Source organism: Condylura cristata, unplaced genomic scaffold (genome assembly GCF_000260355.1).
Source record: "Condylura cristata isolate star-nosed mole 26May11 unplaced genomic scaffold, ConCri1.0 scaffold00018, whole genome shotgun sequence".
NCBI lineage: Eukaryota > Metazoa > Chordata > Mammalia > Eulipotyphla > Talpidae > Condylura > Condylura cristata.
This window is the reverse complement of record NW_004567119.1, coordinates 38207849-38226294: the sequence shown is the minus strand read 5'-3', so window position 1 is coordinate 38226294 and position 18446 is coordinate 38207849. Positions and strand designations below refer to the sequence as shown.

Below are 18446 nucleotides of genomic sequence, written 5' to 3'. Positions count from 1 at the left end.
ATTAGGACAAAATGAGCAAATGCCCTTATGTTAGTAGTGGAGAAAGACACTTCACAGAAAAATAAATAATAAATATAGATGCGAATAAAAAAATATATTATTTATCCATTTATGGTGTGTCTGATCCTGATGACTACTGTGGAGAAATTTAGAGCAGGGGAAGATGGGATTGCTAACCAGGATAGGGTGGGGTAGGCTGCAATTTTGATCATATCGACCACAGAGATGATATTTGCAAAGTAGGTAAGAGAGTGAAGCTTTGGGGTTGGAGGCAGAACGGAGTGACGATGCACAGGCCCTAGCTCCATCCGGAGCTGTGAGGGGGTCTGGGCGTGAAGCAGGGCGGAGAGCAGGAAAAGAAGGGATCAGAGCAGAGGCCGAACAGAGGGAGTGGACCTTGAATACCTCTGGGAAGACCTCAGCCTTCACTCTGAACAAGAAGGAAGCTTATGGGGGGTTGAGCAGATGATTGGCATGAGCACAGTGGTGGAACGGGAAAGAACAATTAGGAGACTTTCGTGCTGATCGAGATAAGAGGCCAGGGTGGCAGCGCAGGGCTGCGTGGTCTGGAGGCAGTGTGGAGAGTCTTTGACTCCGAGGAAAACATGACACATGTATGCACATGGGAAATGAGGGGTGAGAGAGAGAGGAGTTAGGCCTGACCCCAAAGTTTTGGCTTAAATCACTAGAAGGGGCCCTCCTTGGTGGCACAAGGGGTTAAAGGGCAGCACTGTGAAGCTGTCCACAGCCACTATAGCACGAGTTCAATCCCCAGCCAGGGAGCTGACCCTCATGGCGCAGCAGACCTCTCCTGTCCTGTCCACTGCTCCCCTCAGCTGTGTATTTCAGTCACTCTACCTGTTCTGCTCCTCACTCTGTCTTGGCAAATCCTCTCTCAATCTCTCTCTCTCTCTCTCTCTCACACACACACACACACACACACACACACACACCCCTCTGGCCTACACTCCAGCTTTTATATGCATAAATAAATCTTTAAAAAGAAAAATAAACTACTAGAAGGAAGAAGTTCCCATTCGTGATAGGGGAAACATTAGGGGGAGATCAGTAGGCCCCTCCAGTCAGCAGATCCAGTTGGAGCTCAAGTAAAGACGTCACAGTCAAGTTCTTTGTGATGTGGCCGCAGGCAGCAGAGGAGGTTGGTGCTCAGCAAGACCAGCCCACGTGAGGGTGAGTGAGGAGAGAACGAGACCCGTTCTGAGCTCTGGACACGCCACCATTTGGAGCTCGGGGAGATGAGGCTGCCTTGGAAGCCAAGCACAGAGTATCCTGAGGTGGAGGCCTCGGTGGCACCAGGTCACTGCTGGGTTGAGGAAGAGACGTGGACTGACACTTTGCTGTGGGATTTAACCTGAGTGACTGGTAACGTTCAGACCCTCGTCAGTGGGATGGGGGCGGTGCTGAAGCCAGATTGGGTGAGACCAGGAGACCACAGGCACAGACAGCTCAGGGCCATTGGGGGGCAGTGGCTGGGAGGAAATGTGGGTCAAAAGAGAATTTTTGGGTTTTTTTGGTAAAATATTATTTATTTATGCATACAAGAATGGGGGTACAGGCCAGAGGTGTGGGGTGAGGGGATGAGAAGATTCACCAGAGACAGAGTGGAGAGCCGCAGAGACAGATGTACGGAAATACACTCCTAAGGGGAGCAGCAGGTGGGTGAGACAGGAGAAGTCTGTCAGCCATGAGAAGTCTGTCAGCCATGAGGCCAGCTCCCTGGCCGGGGATCGAACTCTTGCTGCAGTGGCTGGCGATAGATTGATAGCACTGAGACTTCAACCCCTGCGCCACCAGGGAGGCCCTGAAACCATTTCTTAATTTGAAAATCATTTGCCATTTGTGGAATTGGCTCTTGGATACATTTTGACCCATGCTGTGGAAGGGTAAAAATGGTGGTGAAAGCACTGTGGGCCAGGGGTGAAAGGATTCGCTGGAGATAGTGTGGGAAGTAGAAAAGATGGATTTATTGAATTGCTGTAGAGACTCAGGAGCGAGATGAGAACGTGTTCATGTAGTTATTGGGAAGAGGTCTGGATTCTTTGTGAGTTGTCTCTAAGATTCAGGACCCAGGCCTGTGCTGGTTGTCACTTATTAAAGTATTAGGCTGTGATCAGTGTTTCTGTGTCTTTAGAACTTACATCAGCTTTTATGGCTCTAGGTAGGCTTTATGACCCTGTTTCAATAACAGTTATTTGGTTCTCTTAACTGTTCAAGGTCTGGGGACTCGGTTCCTATGGTAACATCTTCTATTCCCTTTATCCATTTCGAATTTCCCATCCAGGGCCCTCCCTGGTGACGCAAGGGGTTAAAGGCAGCACTATGGAGCTATCCACAGCATGAGTTCGATCCCTGGCCAGGGAGCTGGCCCACATGATGCAGCAGACCTCTCCTGACCTGCCTGCTGCTCCCCTCAGCAGTGTATTTCAGTAGATCTTCCTGTTCTGCTCCCCACTCTGTCTTAGGTGAATCTGCTCACCTCCACTCTGGCCTGTACCCCAGTACTTATATGCATGAATTAAAAATAAATGTTAAGGGACTCCCTGGTGGCACAACAGGTTAAAGCACCAAGCTTTGAAGCTCTCCACAGCCTCTGCATCAAGTTCGATCCCCAGCCAGGGAGCTGACCCACATGCGTGGCAGACCTCTCCTGACTCACCCGCTCTCCCCTCAGCAGTGTATCTCAGTACATCTGCCTGTTCTGCTCCCCACTCTGTCTCTGGTGAATCCGCGCACCCACCACACCTCTGGCCTGTACCCCAACTCTGTAAGCATAAGGCCTACATGGATCTCTTGACCCTTGCTCCCACCCCTGACTCCCTCTCTCAGTCCTCCACCCCTTTACAGCCTCCTGGCTGGTAGCTGGTTTTCCACACTTTCCCATCAGTCTGCCCTCAACGCTTGCTACTGGAGAGAGGATTCCATGGAGGGAGGATTCCATGGAGGAGCCCACGAAGTAGTTCTGACTCTCACTTCATCACAAATACCTTAACCTTTCAGTGACTACCATGCTGGGGAGCTAACAAAGCATTGTGTGATCTGAAAACCCTCAGCCTCATTTTCTGCCATCCCTGCAGGAATGCTTTGTTCCAATCCAATCCGACTTCTTAGCATTCTCTTGTAAATGGAGCGGTTTCACACACACACCTTTGCACATAGTGTTCTTTCTGCCTGGATGACCCGTCTTGTGCCCTGAGTTTCCATTCGTCTTCCCAGAATCCACATGCAATGGTTGCAAAGCATGTGCTGTGCTCTGTGATTTCAGTATCACTGTATAAATATTTTCATCACACTACTAATCCCAACGTGTGGCAAATATCTGCTTAGTCATATGACTTCATTAGGGGAGAGTCTTTGTCTTGGTTCTTTAAATCATCATGCCTAACACATCACAGATTCCTTAATGAATCATCCTGTGAAATGGAGGTCTAGCACTCCAGATGATAAAGACATGAGTCATACTATGGTGAATTTATCCCAAACATTAGACATATTGCTTGTTTCACTCTTCTTTTTTTTTTTTTTTTGATACAAAAGTTTATTTTTCAAAACAAAAAGGGGTCTATCTACTTATTAGAAGAGAAATACAGGTTTATTACAAAAGAAAATGCAGGGAATATGGAAGGCACAAAGACAGATCTACTGAAATACACTGCTAAGGGAAGCGTAATCCCTCCAAAGATGGCTTTTGCCATCAAGCTGGTGTCTATCTTTCCAGATAGTTTTCTCTGCACTAATACACCCACAGTCGTTTCAACATTCAAAAACTAAAAGTGTGTGGACCTCCTTGGTGGCACAAGAGGTTAAGTCTCAGCACTATGACACAATCTGCAGACATTGCAGCACGAATTTGATCCCTGACCAGCGAGGTGACCCACAGGGCACAGCAGACCTCTCCTGTCTCCCCCGCTGCTCCCCTCAGCAGCATACTTCAGAAGATCTACCTGTTCAGCTCTTGACTCTGTCACTGGTGAATCCTCTCACGCTTCTGCATCTCTGGCCTGTACCCCAGTTCTTGTATGCATAAATAAATAAATCTTTAAAAAAATAAAAACTAAAAGTGTATGTGTGGCTTTATATATTTTTTAAATGTTATTTATTATGCATAGAGCTGGTGTGTAGACCAGAGATGTGGGAAGTGAGAGGGTTCACCAGAGACAGAACAGAACAGACAGATCTACTGAAATACACTGTTAAGGGGAGCAGCAGGCGAGACAGGAAAGGTCTGCTGTGCCATATGGGTCAGCTCCCTGCCTGGGATCAAACCCAGGCTGTAGCAGTGACAGTGCTGAGCTTAACCCTTAAGCCCCGAGGGAGGCCTTACATGCGGTTTTATAACCAGCTTTCTTCACTTCACGAAACATTCTAAAAAATATTCCATGTCATTAAATATTCACATATCACCTTTAATGATTGCATTGTGTTTTCACATATCATCTTTCATGATTGCATGTTGTTGTTATCAAGATCCCATGAACCTCCTTATAAATCCATCCTTGACCACTTTTCTGATTACCTCTTTCCAGGAAAATATGTTCCTTGAAGGTCAAGTGCTGGGTCAGAGATTGGTGCACGTATAATGTTCTCTAGGGTTGTAAAATATCGGGACGTCTAACAGCTTATAAGACAGCGCCAAGTTCCCTCTGTCATTGCCAACAATGGGTGTTACTATATGTTTCATCTCCATCAACCTAGAGTGAAGGGGAAATGCTTATTCCTGTTCTTAACGAGAGAATATTAAGCAGCTTTGAGGCTAGCAGTGGGCCCAGATAACCACACAGCAGTTATTTACTAAGCATTGAGGTAAGAAATGGGTAAGTAATGGCAGACAGGTGGCGAGGGCACAGCCCGGAGGGCAGACTTGGCACTCAGAGCCCAAATCCTGGTCCTGTCACTGAGTGTTTGCTCTGTTATAGACTGCACAATTCTGGACAAGTCTCTTAACACTCTGAAATCTTGGTTTACTCAATTGTGCATTAGAGATGATGATTCCTACTTCATAAGATTATTGGGAACCAAGCCAAATGTGCTTCTGTGCCTTATAACAATGTCAAAAACAGTTTAAAATACTCACAGAAGGTAAAATATTTAAATAGTAAATTGATTTTACAAATAAAAAGTGTCCTTGCCATCCACCCTGACTGATATCATCTATCTGTTCTTGGAAACTGTTAGTTTAAGCGGATACACATAAAACAAGAGAATTTTGCCATCAGTTCATCAATAAACAACGGTTAAGTTCCTCTGGCAAATGTCTGGTCACAAAAACACCGACAAACTTCCAAATAAAGACATCAAATGGGGTCTCCTGGTGGCCTACGGGTTGAGTCTCAGCGCTATCACTGCTACACCCTGAATTCGATCCCCAGCAAGGAGCTGACCCACAGGGCACAGCAGACCTCTCCTGTCTTCCCACTGTTCCCCTCAGCAATGGATTTCAGTGGATCTGCCTGTTTTGCTCCCCACTCTGTCTCTGGGGAGTCCTCTCACTTCCTGGACCTCTGATTTACACCCAGTTCTTCTATACACACATACACCCCCAAAACCCCACATATTTGTAATACTTCTGAAACGTCTAATACAAAGACCCAAGTACATCTAACACCACTGTGTTATTCTGGCCTTCACTTTTCCACCTGTTTACTTCAGTTCCGGGTTATGGGGTGTTGAGCCATGTGCACCGCTCAGGCACAAGACTGTATCCAGTGCAGATGGAGCGTGCTCACACATGTGTACTCACACTCACACTCTGACAGGGACGACCGAGACACACCCGTGCGGCCCCGTGCACATCCTTAGGACATGGGTGGAGATAGAGTTCCAGACCAGTGCACCCCAGACCAGTGCATGCAGATTCACCGGCAACCACCCTGCCGGGGAACAGATTTTCTGTTCCTCATCTAGGTTACAGCAAACCAGCATTGTAGGCAAAGCTGGTATTCAAGGACCTGGGGAATATCTGCTTCTCCACTGAAGCTGTTATGGAGATGGACACATAGATCCATGCAGAGTGAACTTCTTTAGAAGTCACTGCCGTTTGTCTAACCACCACTAGCAGACATTTAGGCATGATGCTAAAACAGCTCTGGAATCAAACTGTGCAAGTGTGAATACGCGTTTCGATCCTTAACTCTGAAACCTTGGATAAATGGCTTAGTTGTCTGGGTCTTGGTTTTCTCACCAATAAATTGGGAGTGTTGCAAACCCATTTGAAAAGGTGCTTGTGAAGATTTAGTTTGCACATAAAAAATATTAAGAGACCTCCGTGATGACCTAAGGGTTAAGTCTCAGCGCTACATCTGTGATGGTCTAAGTTCCGTTCCTGGCCAGGGAGCCGGCCAGCTGACCCCACATGGCACAGCAGACCTCTCACTAAAAGTCACACAGCATCACCTAAGGCAACACAGGAAGAAAGAAACATAGGACCTAGCAATGGGGCATAAAAATGTTTTGTTTTTTTTTAAGATTATTTTATTCATTCATGCATACAAGAGCTAGGGTGCAGGCCAGAGGTACAGGAGGTGAGAGCGTTCACCAGAGACAGAGTGGGGAGCAGAACAGGTGGAACTACTGAAACACACTGCTGAGGGGAGCTGGGATGAGACAGGAGAGGCCACGCCATATGTGGCAAGCTCCCTGGCTGAGGATCAAACTCCGTGGCTGGTGATAGCTTCATAGTGCTGAGACTTAACCCCTTGCGCCACAGGGAGCCCATCTGAATGCTTTTAACAAATTGCTGATGGCTGAATGAGGACAGAATAGAGAAGCCAGGGCACCTCCAGTGTGTCCTCATGAGACAATCACCCCACGAGATTCAGAAGAGGATGGGGGCCTGCGGGAGTCAGGATAGGGAGGGCAGGCAGGCCCAGGAAGCCTAAACAGGAGTGGGGGGAGGAGAGAACCTTCGCCTGGCTGCTGAGGGAGGGCAGTGAGTGCTGCAACACCAGAGCATAGCTGAGGGCCTCTTGCTCCAGGCAAGGATAAGAGAAAAAAAAGATGTTCTGCCTCTGCAGAGGCTGGAGATAGTCCTGAATCCCAGATTCTGTTCCCCTGAGGGACATTTAGCAAAGTTCAGAGACATTTTCACTTTTCACACTGCAGGGTAAGGGGGAATTTGCTATAGGCATTTGGTGTGTAGAGACCAGAGGTGCTTTTGAATAGTCTCTCACGACAAAGAATTACATAGCTCAAAATGTCAATAGTGTTGAGGCTAAAGCCCCATTACTAAAGGTATCCCACAGCTGGAAGAGAGGGAGGAAGCTCTTCCCCTCACAAGACCTGCCATGGACACAGGCCAGCATTGGCCACCACAGGAAGGAGGGACGGGTCATGGGCAGGTTCCCAGCCTGAGACACAGGCACACGGGTCATGCCAAAGATGGAACCAGCACAGAGAACCTGCACCCCAGTTCTTGTGTGCATAAAAAATATAAATCTTAAGGGAAAAAAAAGGAATTGTCATGTGAAAAGTTATCCCTTTGGGTTTTTTATTTGGTTGGTTTTTGAGTTTTTGTTCTTTTTTAGGTGAGTTAGAAAAGAGACTTTACTTAGGGAAAGTACACACTCAGGAGTGAGCGTGGGCAGTTTCAGAAGAGAATCGCTCTGCCAGCTTTTTAAGGTCGTTAAATAATGAGTCAAATTATTCTCCAGAAAGGACCTCCTAATTTACCCTGCAACCAAGGTTTTTTTTTTTTTTTTTAATGTTTTTAATCAGCATGGTCTAGTAGAACTTAATTTTTTTTGTAGAAGAACTGGGATGCAGGCATGAAAGGATTCACCAGAGACAGTCAGGAGCAAAACAGGCAGATGGACTGAAATACACTGCTGAGGGGAGCAGCGGGTGAGTCTACTGTACCATGTGGGGCAGCATCCTGGCCGGGTATTGAGCTCAGGCATCGAGCTGACAGCCCTGAGATTAAACCCTAGCCCACCAGGGAGGCCCTGCCACCACTGGTTCATGCCAACTCTGAGTGTCTTCACATCCTAGACTTCTAGGGTGTTCTTTTTATTCTTTGCCAACTTGACTGTGAAAGGTGGCATCTCCCCTGCATGAATTTAACAATGCATGAGAGAGCGTCGACACTTCTGTCTGCATTCCCCACAGAGCTTCTAGTTCGCCAAACCCCAGCAATAAGCCTTCCCTCTTGCTGAGAAATCAGCCAGACTTGTCGTAGGACTCTGAGTCCCAGCATGCCTTGCTAACACTTGGGATAGGTGAGACTGGACAAAGGGATGCTGGGATTTTCCCCTTTGGGGCACTCAGTCTGGCAGGTGTGGAGTGGAGGTGGGCAGGTGAGGCTGAGTCATGCAGGACACTAGGCGTGGCTGCCTGGACCAGCTCCAGAGTTGACACAAAGGTTCCAGTAACGGGCGGCTGAGCTGGGCTAATTGCTGTTGCGACTGCCCAGCCCCGCCTGCACTTAGCAGGAGGAGGAGGAGGATGAGCGTGGGTCAAGGAGGCAGCTCAGTCGAGGGGTCGCCAGCATGAGCGCTCCACCACTGACAACACCGCATCTTCCCTGGGGTACAGGTGTCCCTGAGAGCAGCTCCGTGAATCACCCCAGCCAGGGGTGCGTGTGGGTGTCAACAGGCATCTCTCAAACTGCACAGCTAATGGCAGAATCTCATGCGTCTGTGCAACAGGGAGCACTTGGGGTCACTAGGGGCCCCTCAAAGCAAGGTGAGTAGTGGGGTGGAGAAAACCAGCTCAGAAGCCAAGGGCCAAATCCTGTCTCTTAAAGTGTCCAGCCCTGAAAACTCAAACTGTTTCTTGACCTCTCCAAAGCCTCCGTTTGCTCCTCTGTGAAATGAAGGACTCATCCTGCCTGGCAGACAAGGCGGCAACAGCCCCTGCGACGCCTGCCTGTGCCCTCTGCCGCCCCTGGGTGACGCTTTCTTGCTGGAGTGGCACCGGGCACACGGCAGACCCTCAACGAGCACTCACAGAACAAATGCACCGCGTGTGCCAAGCGCAGGTTTGGCACATTGCTATGCACCTAGTAGGTGCTTCAGAGGGAGTCAGGCGTCGATACTACACTTGGGTTATATGGCAGCATGCGGGCTGACTGAGCAAGTCTCCTCCCTTCTCTGAACCTCAGTTTCCTCATTTATAAAGGGGGGGGACTAGGCACCCCTGGGGCCTACGGTAGTCTCAGCACTACCACTGGGGCCTGAGTTCGACCCCGGCCAGGGAGCTGACCCACATGGTGCAGCAGACCGCTCCCGGTCCGCCCGCCGCTCCCCTCAGCAGTGTGTTTCAGTACATCTGTCCGTTCTGCTCCCCACTCTGTCCCTGATGAACCCCCTCACCTCTGCACCTATGGCCTACACCCCAGTTCTTCTACACAAAGATAAAATATTTTTTAAATAAATAAAAATTAATTAACAAAAATAAAAGGGGGTGGAGTGGCCCTCCCTGGTGGTGCAACGGGTTAAAGGACAGTACTATGAAATTCTCAGCAGCCACTGTAGCTTAAGTTCGATCCCCGGCCAGGGAGCTGACCCACATGGCACAGCAGACCCCTCCTGTCTCGCCCGCTGCTCCCCTCAGCAGTGTACTTCATCTATCTGCCTGTTCTGCTCCCCTGTCTCTGGTGAATCCTCTCACTGCCCCTGTACCTTTGGCCTGCACCCCAGTTCTGTATGCATAAATAAATAAATATTAATAAAAAATAAATAAAATTTATATAAATATTGTTAAATACTATTAAATTTATTAATAAATAAATTTTTTAAATGAAAACAAAAGGGGGCTTTTCTTCTGGATCGAATGCACTGCCCTGTAAGTCGCTGGTAGATGGTTACGATGTAGACACCACTTTATTTAAGACAGTGTTTTTCTCAGCAATATGAATTAGGGAAGAAATACATAAAAGCACAGCCTGGGTGAATGTGGTTCTGCCTTCTCCCTCCCCAGGGATGGGACTAAGCCACTGGATGGTGGTGGCACCTCTGGGTGCTGTGGCCCAGAAGGTCAGGGCTGCTATGCCAGTGTGTGCAGGTGCCCATGGGACCCCATGGACGGGGCTTCAGCAGTCCTGGGAGTGAGCTCATCTGTTACTTTCCAGTAAGCGTGGGGGACTTTGCTTCCCACTCCAGACCCTCCCAAGCAGAAGGGGCTGCCTGGTTGCCATGCCCGTGGGTGTGACCGTGCCCTCTCACCCCCTGCCTACTTCCTGACGTCCTCACCGAGCCAGCGCGGTACCTGCGAGAGGTGGACACACAAGGAGACCCCGGCCTGGGAGTAGTCGATGTTGGGAGTGGGGGAGACATACATGTTTTCAACCAGCAGTGAGGAAGGTGACCCTGAGACCATCCAGGGACCTAGACTGTGGCCCGGGGGAGGGCTGGGTCAGTTCTGCTGGAACTTCTGATCGGCTAAGAGAAGCCACAACTCCAAGTTTTTTTTTTTTTTTTTAAAGATTTATTTATTTGTACATACAGAACTGGGGTACAGGCCAGAGGCTCAGGGGCAGCGAGAGGCTTCACCAGAGACAGAGTGGGGAGCAGAACAGGCAGATCGACGAAGTACACTGCTGAGGGAGCAGCAGGCGGGTCAGGAGAGGTCTGCTGTGCCATGTGGTCACCTCCGGGGCAGGTGGGAATCGAACTCATGCGGGAGCGGCTTTATCTTCTCAGTGCTGTGCTTTAACCCGCTGTGCCACCAGGGAGGGCCACAACTCCAAGTTTTTCTGTAAAAAGTGTTCTTGATTTTAAAAAGCAAGCAGTGTGCAATGTTTGGTGATGGCACGATTGGGTGTTCTACGGGCATCAGGCCAGTGGGGCACTGGACACAACAGAGCTGGCCATGACCGCGGACCCTGGGAGGACCACTCTGGGAAAGGCCCCGGGTCTGCCTGAAGGCTCTGCTTGCCGCCGTTTTGGAATCTTTAGCAATTTTTTTAAAAGATGTATTTTTATTAATTTATGCACACAAGAATGGGGGTACAGGCCAGAGGTGCAGGGGCAGTGTGTGAGAGGATTCTCCAGAGGCAGAGTGGGGAGCAGAGCAGGCAGATCGATGAAACACACTGCTGAGGGGAACAGCAGGTGGGTAAGGAGAGGTCTGCTGCGCCCTGTGGGTCACCTCCCTGGCTGTCTACAGCTTCTTAGTGCCGAGATTCAACCCCTAGTGCCCAAGGGCGGCCCTGGATTCTCTAGTAATTTTTAACAAGGCCCTAAGTTTCATTTTACACTGTGTGCTGCAAATTACTAGAAGGAGCGCCCAGTCTATCTGCTGGGTGAAGAGGGTGGAGGAAGGTCTAGAAACGCTTCCAAGAGGGGTTGGCTGGACCCGAGGGAGGAGATGAGCAGTGTGAATAAAGGACTGGACAGGTGGGCCTGGAGCTCACTTCACTGGGGAGGGGGCAGCCAATATGTGTGATAGGTGTGTGTGTGTGTGTGTGTCTGCGTCTGTGTGTGGCTATGTGAGAGCCAAGTTGTGTGAGATCGGTGCATGGTGTGGAGTGAGTGTGCTGTGGCGAGAGCCTGCGTGTGTGAGTGTGCCAGTGAGTGTGGTGTGTGGTGGTGGCAGGGCAGGGAGAGGCTAGAAGTCACAGGCTGTTTGACAAATATTTATTGAGCACCTTCTCTGTGCCAGGCGCTGTGGAGGTGCTGAGATGAGTAAGCCCGTCCTTGCCCAGAGGCGCTCACAACCCCTGGAGAGACGGTAAACAGATAACTGGAAAAGAGCTTTATTGAAATAAACTCTTGGATAAAAATAAACCTCACCTGCTTCACCCAGGTGGCGGGTAAAGCTAGATTTCCCTGGAATTGGGCGGGAGGGGTAGACGATGGGGGTAATCCAGGCTGCCTCCCCTCCCCCTTGCGGGCACACCCAAACTCGGGAGGGGTGACCTCCCTCTGACCTGCCCAGCAGCACACCCGATCCCACAGAGGTAGATAAGAGGTGACCAGCAGCTCAGGGCAGGACCGAAACGGCCCAGCCCTGCGGCCTCCTCTCCGCCACCCCTCAGCCTGGGCCACACCCAAGGAGACACAACCCCCCAGGGTGGAGAAAGCCCCCACCTCTGAGTGGGAGTCTGTTCAGTGACTTTTGACCTGGTGAGAGCTAGAGGTAGCCACGGCTGATACCCGAGAGAGGGGGCTAAACTGTGTCCCCAGACTCTGCAGGGGCCTGAGGCAGGAGGGGAGAGGCAGTGCTGGGCAGAGCTGATCTCTCTGCCTCCCTTCCCCAGTGCTGCCCCCAGCAGTGGCCTGGCCTCGAAGCTTCCCCCACCCCCCAGCAGAAGACCTGGCTCCCACTCACCCGGGCTGGTGACCTTGGACTGCCACCAGCCCCCATCAGGATCACGGGGAGGCCCAGTCTCCTCAAAGGGCTGTGGTGCGGATCAAATGAGATAATGGGATGAGGAAAGCACCTCATAAACTGAAAATGGCAGGACAAAGGTCGGAGAAGAGCGCAGGGCCTGCTGGCAGCTGCCTCCCAGCCCTGTGGCAAAGCATCGGGGGCTTGGCCCCCTCATTCCCAGCTCCCCTGCCCCCTGCACATCCTCCGTGACCATCTCCTGCCCTGTCTCCTTCGCACAGCTGAGGAAACCGAGGCTGGAGATCGCAGGGGTAACACCTCCTCAGGGTGTGAGGCGCTCCAAGGTAATGTGGGTTGGGAAATTCACACAGCGCTCCACACAAGTTAACTGTCAGGAAACAAGGATGTTTGTAGCTTTAGGGACTGAAGGATCCCAGCTGATTAAATGGCCTGGCCAGCAGGTGATCGGCAGAGGCTAAGCTTGTGGCCCTGATCTTTAGCAACTTGCCTTAACGCGCTCACTCTGTAGCAGGGAAACGTCTTCCCGTGGCTCCAGCTGATCTAGGTTCTTTCAAGATGCCCTACTCCCTCAGCCCATGTCCCTGTTCTTTCTGCCATTCCTTAATTCTCCACCACAAGCCCCACTTCTCTCTCAGACTGTGTCTCTCATACACGTGTGTGCGCGCACACACACACACGCAGAGTTTATGAAGATCCCTTCTTCAGCTACATGCCTTCCGTGAATAATCTGGTATCTCTCAGACAACAGCATATCCAATTTACAAAATGTGCGTTTAAAGCCTCAAGCTTAAGGAACTCTCTGCTGGAAGGTTTTCTCCGTTAAGTGACTCCACATATAGTTCCCATCAGTCCAGTGCTCTAAACCCAGCTGCATCCTCACTGCGGAGGCAAAGTGACACTTTTCTGGAATCTACAGAGTCCAAACCCTGAGATGCTCCCAGGGAAAAGCCGCAGGACAGCAGGAGGCGCTGCCTGGGTGATAGTGGCCGTACACCGGCCAGTGACCCTCACTGCACGCACCTGCAAACTGGAAATGAGTCTCACGTCTCCTGGGGAGGGTGAAGCAGGGCTGGTGGCGTCTAGCACGGCGCCTGGTGTGGATGAGGGGTCTGAGGGTCTGCTTTGTCCCCCACTTTCTCATCCAGGGCTCATCATCTCCATTTTATTTGTTTTTCCCTCCACAAGATCATGACTCTGATTTCATGTCAGACAACGAAAGCTAGGATTCAGATTACAGATATTCAGCTTACAGCCAACTTGTTTGGAATGCAAAAGGCTCTCCTCCACAAGGCCAGACATGCAATGCTAGACTTCGTAGGGAACATCGGGTCCAAACCCCAGCCTTGCAGCAAGGAAGCGGGGCAGGCCCGAGGAGGACGACTTGGCCAAGGTCACCGAGCAAATGTGAGGTCCAGCGGATGCCCAGCCCCGCGCTTAGCTTCCCAGGCGCATGTCCTTGCTTGCATGAAGTCTTGAGTCTCAGAGGTGAAGTCTCACCTGTTCTCTTTGCCTCCTCCCCGCTCCCAGCCAGCAGGTCTGTAAAACTTGGCCTTCCTGATACAGAAAATCCATTCCCACCCTCCCTCAGCTTTGCCTTCACCTTCAGCCTGCTAGACCCCTGCCACACTCCCCTCCCCAGCCTAATTCCAATCCACAGGCCCAAATTTCAGCACACAGGTAGCTAAGACAAAGGTTAGAAAAAGCCCAGAAGGCACTTTATTGGAGACTTTTGCCTCCACTCACAGGAGAAAGCAGCCAGGAGCCCGCCGAAGGGTCCCAGCACCACCCCATCCATCCCTCACTGGCTCAGCTCAAGGTCTAGAACAGTCTGTGTGGCCACCAAGCTTGGGAGGAGCAGGGAGGGGAACGTCTTAGAAAAAATAGATCTCTACGTACATCTGACATATTTATAGCACATAAATTAGGTGCTCCGACCCCCGCTGGTTGATCCAAGCACTGAGAGGGGAGGTGGAGCCAGTCCAGAGAGATTGTGGGGAGAGCCCACTGCCCCTGCTGCTGTGCCCTGAGTCTCCTCACCCTCCTTGGCTCAGTCCAGGCGTCTCCAGGAGGCAGACTGCCCACAGCTGGTGTCTAGACCAGGTCCAGGGCGGCACCCTATACAAGTAGCTGCATTGGCAGCCAGTCAGAGGACTGGTGATTTCAAACTCCAGGGCTTGTAATTCCAAGAGGAGGACAAAGAGGGGAGGCCAAGACCCCCAACCTCAGGCTGACGGTGACAGGAACACAGCCTCCACGTCTCTTCACGCATAGCATGGAGCATGCCCAAACTGTGGCATGCTGTGGTGCCTAAGGCCCGGGAGGGTCTGTAGGCCTCAATGTCCGTCCGTGCGGTCCCAGGTCTCCTTCGGACCCTCAGTTCCGACCGTTAACCTCTTCCTCTTTCCAGCCACTAGAGTTCTTGCCAAACTTGTAGACGAGGCGCCGGCCATCCACGCGCTCCAGGATCTCACGTTTGTAGTAGTACCTGGGTGGGGAGAAGCGAGGTCAGTCCTGCTCAGGTGCCCTGGCCCACCTGGTCTCCAGTCTGAATCAACCCGAGCCCCATTTCCTCTCTCCTCTCTCCTGCCCCACCTCAAGGAGGAGCTGTCTTTGCACCCTGGCCTAGAACCGTGTCCACAGGACCTGCCTCTAATCTTGCTTCTTTGTGTCTTATGACTACATCCTGGGCCTTGTCATGAAGCCACATGGTTTTAGGTCTGGAAGGGATCTGAGCCAAGATCCAGTAGGAAACTGAGACCCCAGTAGGGAGAGAGCCAGGCCTCCTTCACCACTAAGTGCCTGTCTTAGGACAAACTTGCAGATAACACAGTTAGGTAGTTAACTGTGCTCTCTGGACGCCAGCCTACTACTGTCTCTGTGTTATCATTTGATCCAGGAGGTAGGCAGGCGCCGCTATTATCTTCCCTCTAACAGGACTCAATCCAGCCAGGTGGTCCGAGAGCAGGACACACGCACCACCTCTGGAAGGATCCAGCAAGATGGTGAGCGTCCCGGCCGCCCCTCACCTCATGGCCCTGCTCAGCTTCTCGTAGGTCATGCTGTTGTTCTTTTTCTTTTGGCCCCACAGTTGGGCCACGGCCTCAGAGCGCAGGAATTTGAAGACACCCTCTTGCCGGTTCTCCCACTTCATGAGGCCCTCGTTGAGCTCTGGGTTGATAAGGATGTCCCGGATGAACTCCCACAGGTGGGTGCCTCTGGGGGCTACAAGGCCAGATTCCATCAGCCAACGTGTCCGATAGCCTCCCCCCAGGCCAGCTGGCAGGCCGGGCCTCACGGCCTTGCTGCAATGGTTGCTCCCTCCTGCCTCCCCCAGCAGACATGGAGCTCCAGGACGGAGCTCACATGGCACAGACGCTAACTCTCCCTCGGGTATTAGGCACACGTTCAGTTAGGAGACGATAGAGCTGGGTCCGAGGAGCTCCCAGCTCAGTGGGGGCCACAGTCAAGAAGCAGACACACCAGCAGGTGGTGCAAGCTTGGCCTGTCCAGGACCAGAAAGGGAGCGATAACCTCCTGTGGACAAGAAACGGCCAGGCCTCCTGTGTGTACCAGTGAAAGGGCCCTGCCGGGTAAGAGCACACGGGCAAGGAAGTCAGGGCGCATTCTCCCGGGGTTCACAGTGGCCGGCCACACTCAAGGCCCGAGGCTGGCGGGCACAGACTCGAAGGTGGGGGGCCACCCTGCCCCAGGCATTATCAAACTGGGAGTCACCTCTGCCTGCGTCTCCTCAGTGGAGTCCCAGCTGGCAGGACAGTGGCCCAGGGCAGTGAGAACTGGACTGAGGTGGGGGGGGGAGTGGGCAAGAACCTCTAGTCCAGTAACCTTCCTCCAGGAGCCTCAGTTTCCCCTCCTGTCTTGCACCACCATCCCAGGAGCTCACCATGCTTGGTCTTCTTGCCCTCCAGACACTCCCGGGACTCTTTGCTCAGCTTTCGGGGCCGGCCTCGTTTCCGCTTCCCGTGCTTTGGGTCCCCCTTCTTATAGTCAGGAAAGCCATCTATGGGGGACAGTGGACAGAGAAAGGGTGATGTCAGCCCCTTATGGGAAAACTGCAGGAAAGCAGGGCTGAGAGGTAGGGCCTGCTGAAGCTCTACCCCTGGGGAGCGGGCGCCCCACTCACCACTGGAGAAGAGCTTGCCATCTGTGGAGTCCAGGTCCACATCACTTCCACCGGAGTCTGAGGAGTGGGAACTCTGAGAAGTGCCGGTCCCTGGGAAGGTGGGGCAGAGTGACTCACCAGCCCACAGCAACCTGGCCGCCGTGCCCACTGGGGACGCCATACCTGAGCAACCCCTGGTCCTCCCAGAAGCAAGGCTTCCAGTGTGACAACAGGGCTTGCGAGCACACGAGGGAGGGAAGCTGCGGCCCCAGGCAGGCCTCACCTGTGGTGGAGACGTCGGAGCTGCCCGGGGAGGGGGCGCCCGCGCCGTAGCTGCCAGGGTAGTAGGGGCTGGCTTGCCGGGAGTCGTCCAGCATGTCCTGGATGAAGGGGCTTCCCTGCTCTGGGAAGAGAAGGTGAGACTTCAGCTGGGCACAGAGGAGGGCAGCTAACTAAGGCTGCCTGGTGACCAGCTGAATTTGAGCTTGGGGGGGGCGACAAGATGTCTGGGGAGGGAGGATCATCTCCAGGGCTGGGGAGGGGTGGACGTGGCATAGGATAGGCTGAGGCAGGAGGGAGAAAATGGGCTCTCACCCCCGAAAGAGCTGGCGTCTCCCACAGTCTCCTGGAAGGCCATGCTGTCCTTCTCCAGCAACTCGATGATCCAGCTGAGCTCGTCAGGAAAGCTGGAAGCTGATCAGTAGGAGGGAGGGTCAGGGCTGGGGCTTGGGGGCTTCCGTCTGGCCGTGCCCACGGGTCTCCCCACACGCAGCCTACACTGAACTGGGTTCCCCAGACAGGTGCTCAGCCCCGGTCCAGCCCCCCTCCCTGAGAAGGAAGCCCCCCGCCCTGGCGCCCGGTGGCACTGGACTCACTGAGGTCCCACAGCTGCGAGTAGAGCTGGTCCCCCAGGGGCCCGAAGACCAGCCGCAGCTCCTCGGGGGCACAGCTGCAGAGGGCGGCCCCGTCCATGTCGCACCGCGAGAAGTCGATGGAGCTGGTGTCGTACTTGTTCTTCTCCACCTGGTAGCTGATCCAGTCCAGCACCTGGGCCTTGGACCAGAACTGAGGCTGCTCCCCTGACCAGCTGGCCTTTTCTGCAAGAGGGCAGGCACAGTGACAGGTCGGCTCGTGCCACCGGCGGCCCCTCACAGCCCCCGTGTGGGTTTAGACAACCCTTCCAGGAAGGGCTGGGATTCTCGAGATGCCCACACCCCAGTCTCTTCTAGGTCACCCAGCCCCTAGCCCTGAAATTTGCTGCGAAGACTTTCTTCCCTGCCCGATCCCCATGTATCTTAAGAGCGTCTTAGATGGATCTTCCCCGCTCTCCTAAAACCGCTCCCGCCCTGCTGAGGACCCACCTGTGCCCTCCAGCGGCATCTGGGGGTTGCTCAGAGTCAGCACCAGGTCGTCAGCCCCAAAAGGAGCAGCGGGGGTAACAGGGGTCTGAGTGGAGTCCTCTGAGCTGTACATAGTGTTGAAGTAGTTGCTGAAAACGTTGCTAATCTCGCAGGTTGCGGCCATGAGGCTACCTGGGGAGAAAAGCCAGTGAGAGACCATGCTGGCCCCCAGGCCCTCTCGCTATACAGTTCTAGCCCAGCCTGAGGCGGGAGAAGCCCGAAACGGGCACACAGGTCAACATGGCTTCAGACACCCTCCTTTCAAGAAGGGCTAATGGTGTGTATGCCACCTGCTAGGCTCCCTACTCAGCCCACCTGGGCCTGTGGGTGGGCCTGGCAGAGTCAGGCCAATCTGTCCTCCCCAGGACAACCCGTCAGGGCCAGCGACCCTCAGCTCACCTCTTCCCACCCCGCACCCCACCTCCATCCCTTGCTCTGGGTCTCTAGCCTGTGGACTGCAGTGGTCGCTGTCACAAATGCAGGCTCACTAGCCCCCTCCCCAACTTCCCTGGGCCCAGGCTGGGGACTGTGACAGGTGGGGGTCCTACCGGGAATGGCGGATGCGGGTGTGGCCAGCAGGCAGGCAGGATTAAGGGACAGCAGGTGGGCGAGAAATCCGG

At 52.8% G+C, this 18446-nt stretch overlaps 1 protein-coding gene across 1 annotated transcript; it reads right to left on the bottom strand.

The window, feature by feature from the left end:
• Positions 1 to 14023: 14023 nt before the first annotated feature.
• ELF3 (E74-like factor 3 (ets domain transcription factor, epithelial-specific)) lies at positions 14024 to 18404 on the bottom strand. Its single transcript, XM_004685262.2, has 9 exons — positions 18375 to 18404; positions 17788 to 17958; positions 17302 to 17523; positions 17021 to 17119; positions 16710 to 16829; positions 16448 to 16537; positions 16208 to 16324; positions 15333 to 15528; positions 14024 to 14791 (listed from the first exon to the last, which is right to left on the bottom strand). Exons 2-9 carry the CDS (start codon positions 17948 to 17950, stop codon positions 14680 to 14682), a joined length of 1119 nt encoding a protein of 372 aa, XP_004685319.1. The 5' UTR covers positions 17951 to 17958; positions 18375 to 18404; the 3' UTR covers positions 14024 to 14679.
• Positions 18405 to 18446: the final 42 nt, after the last annotated feature.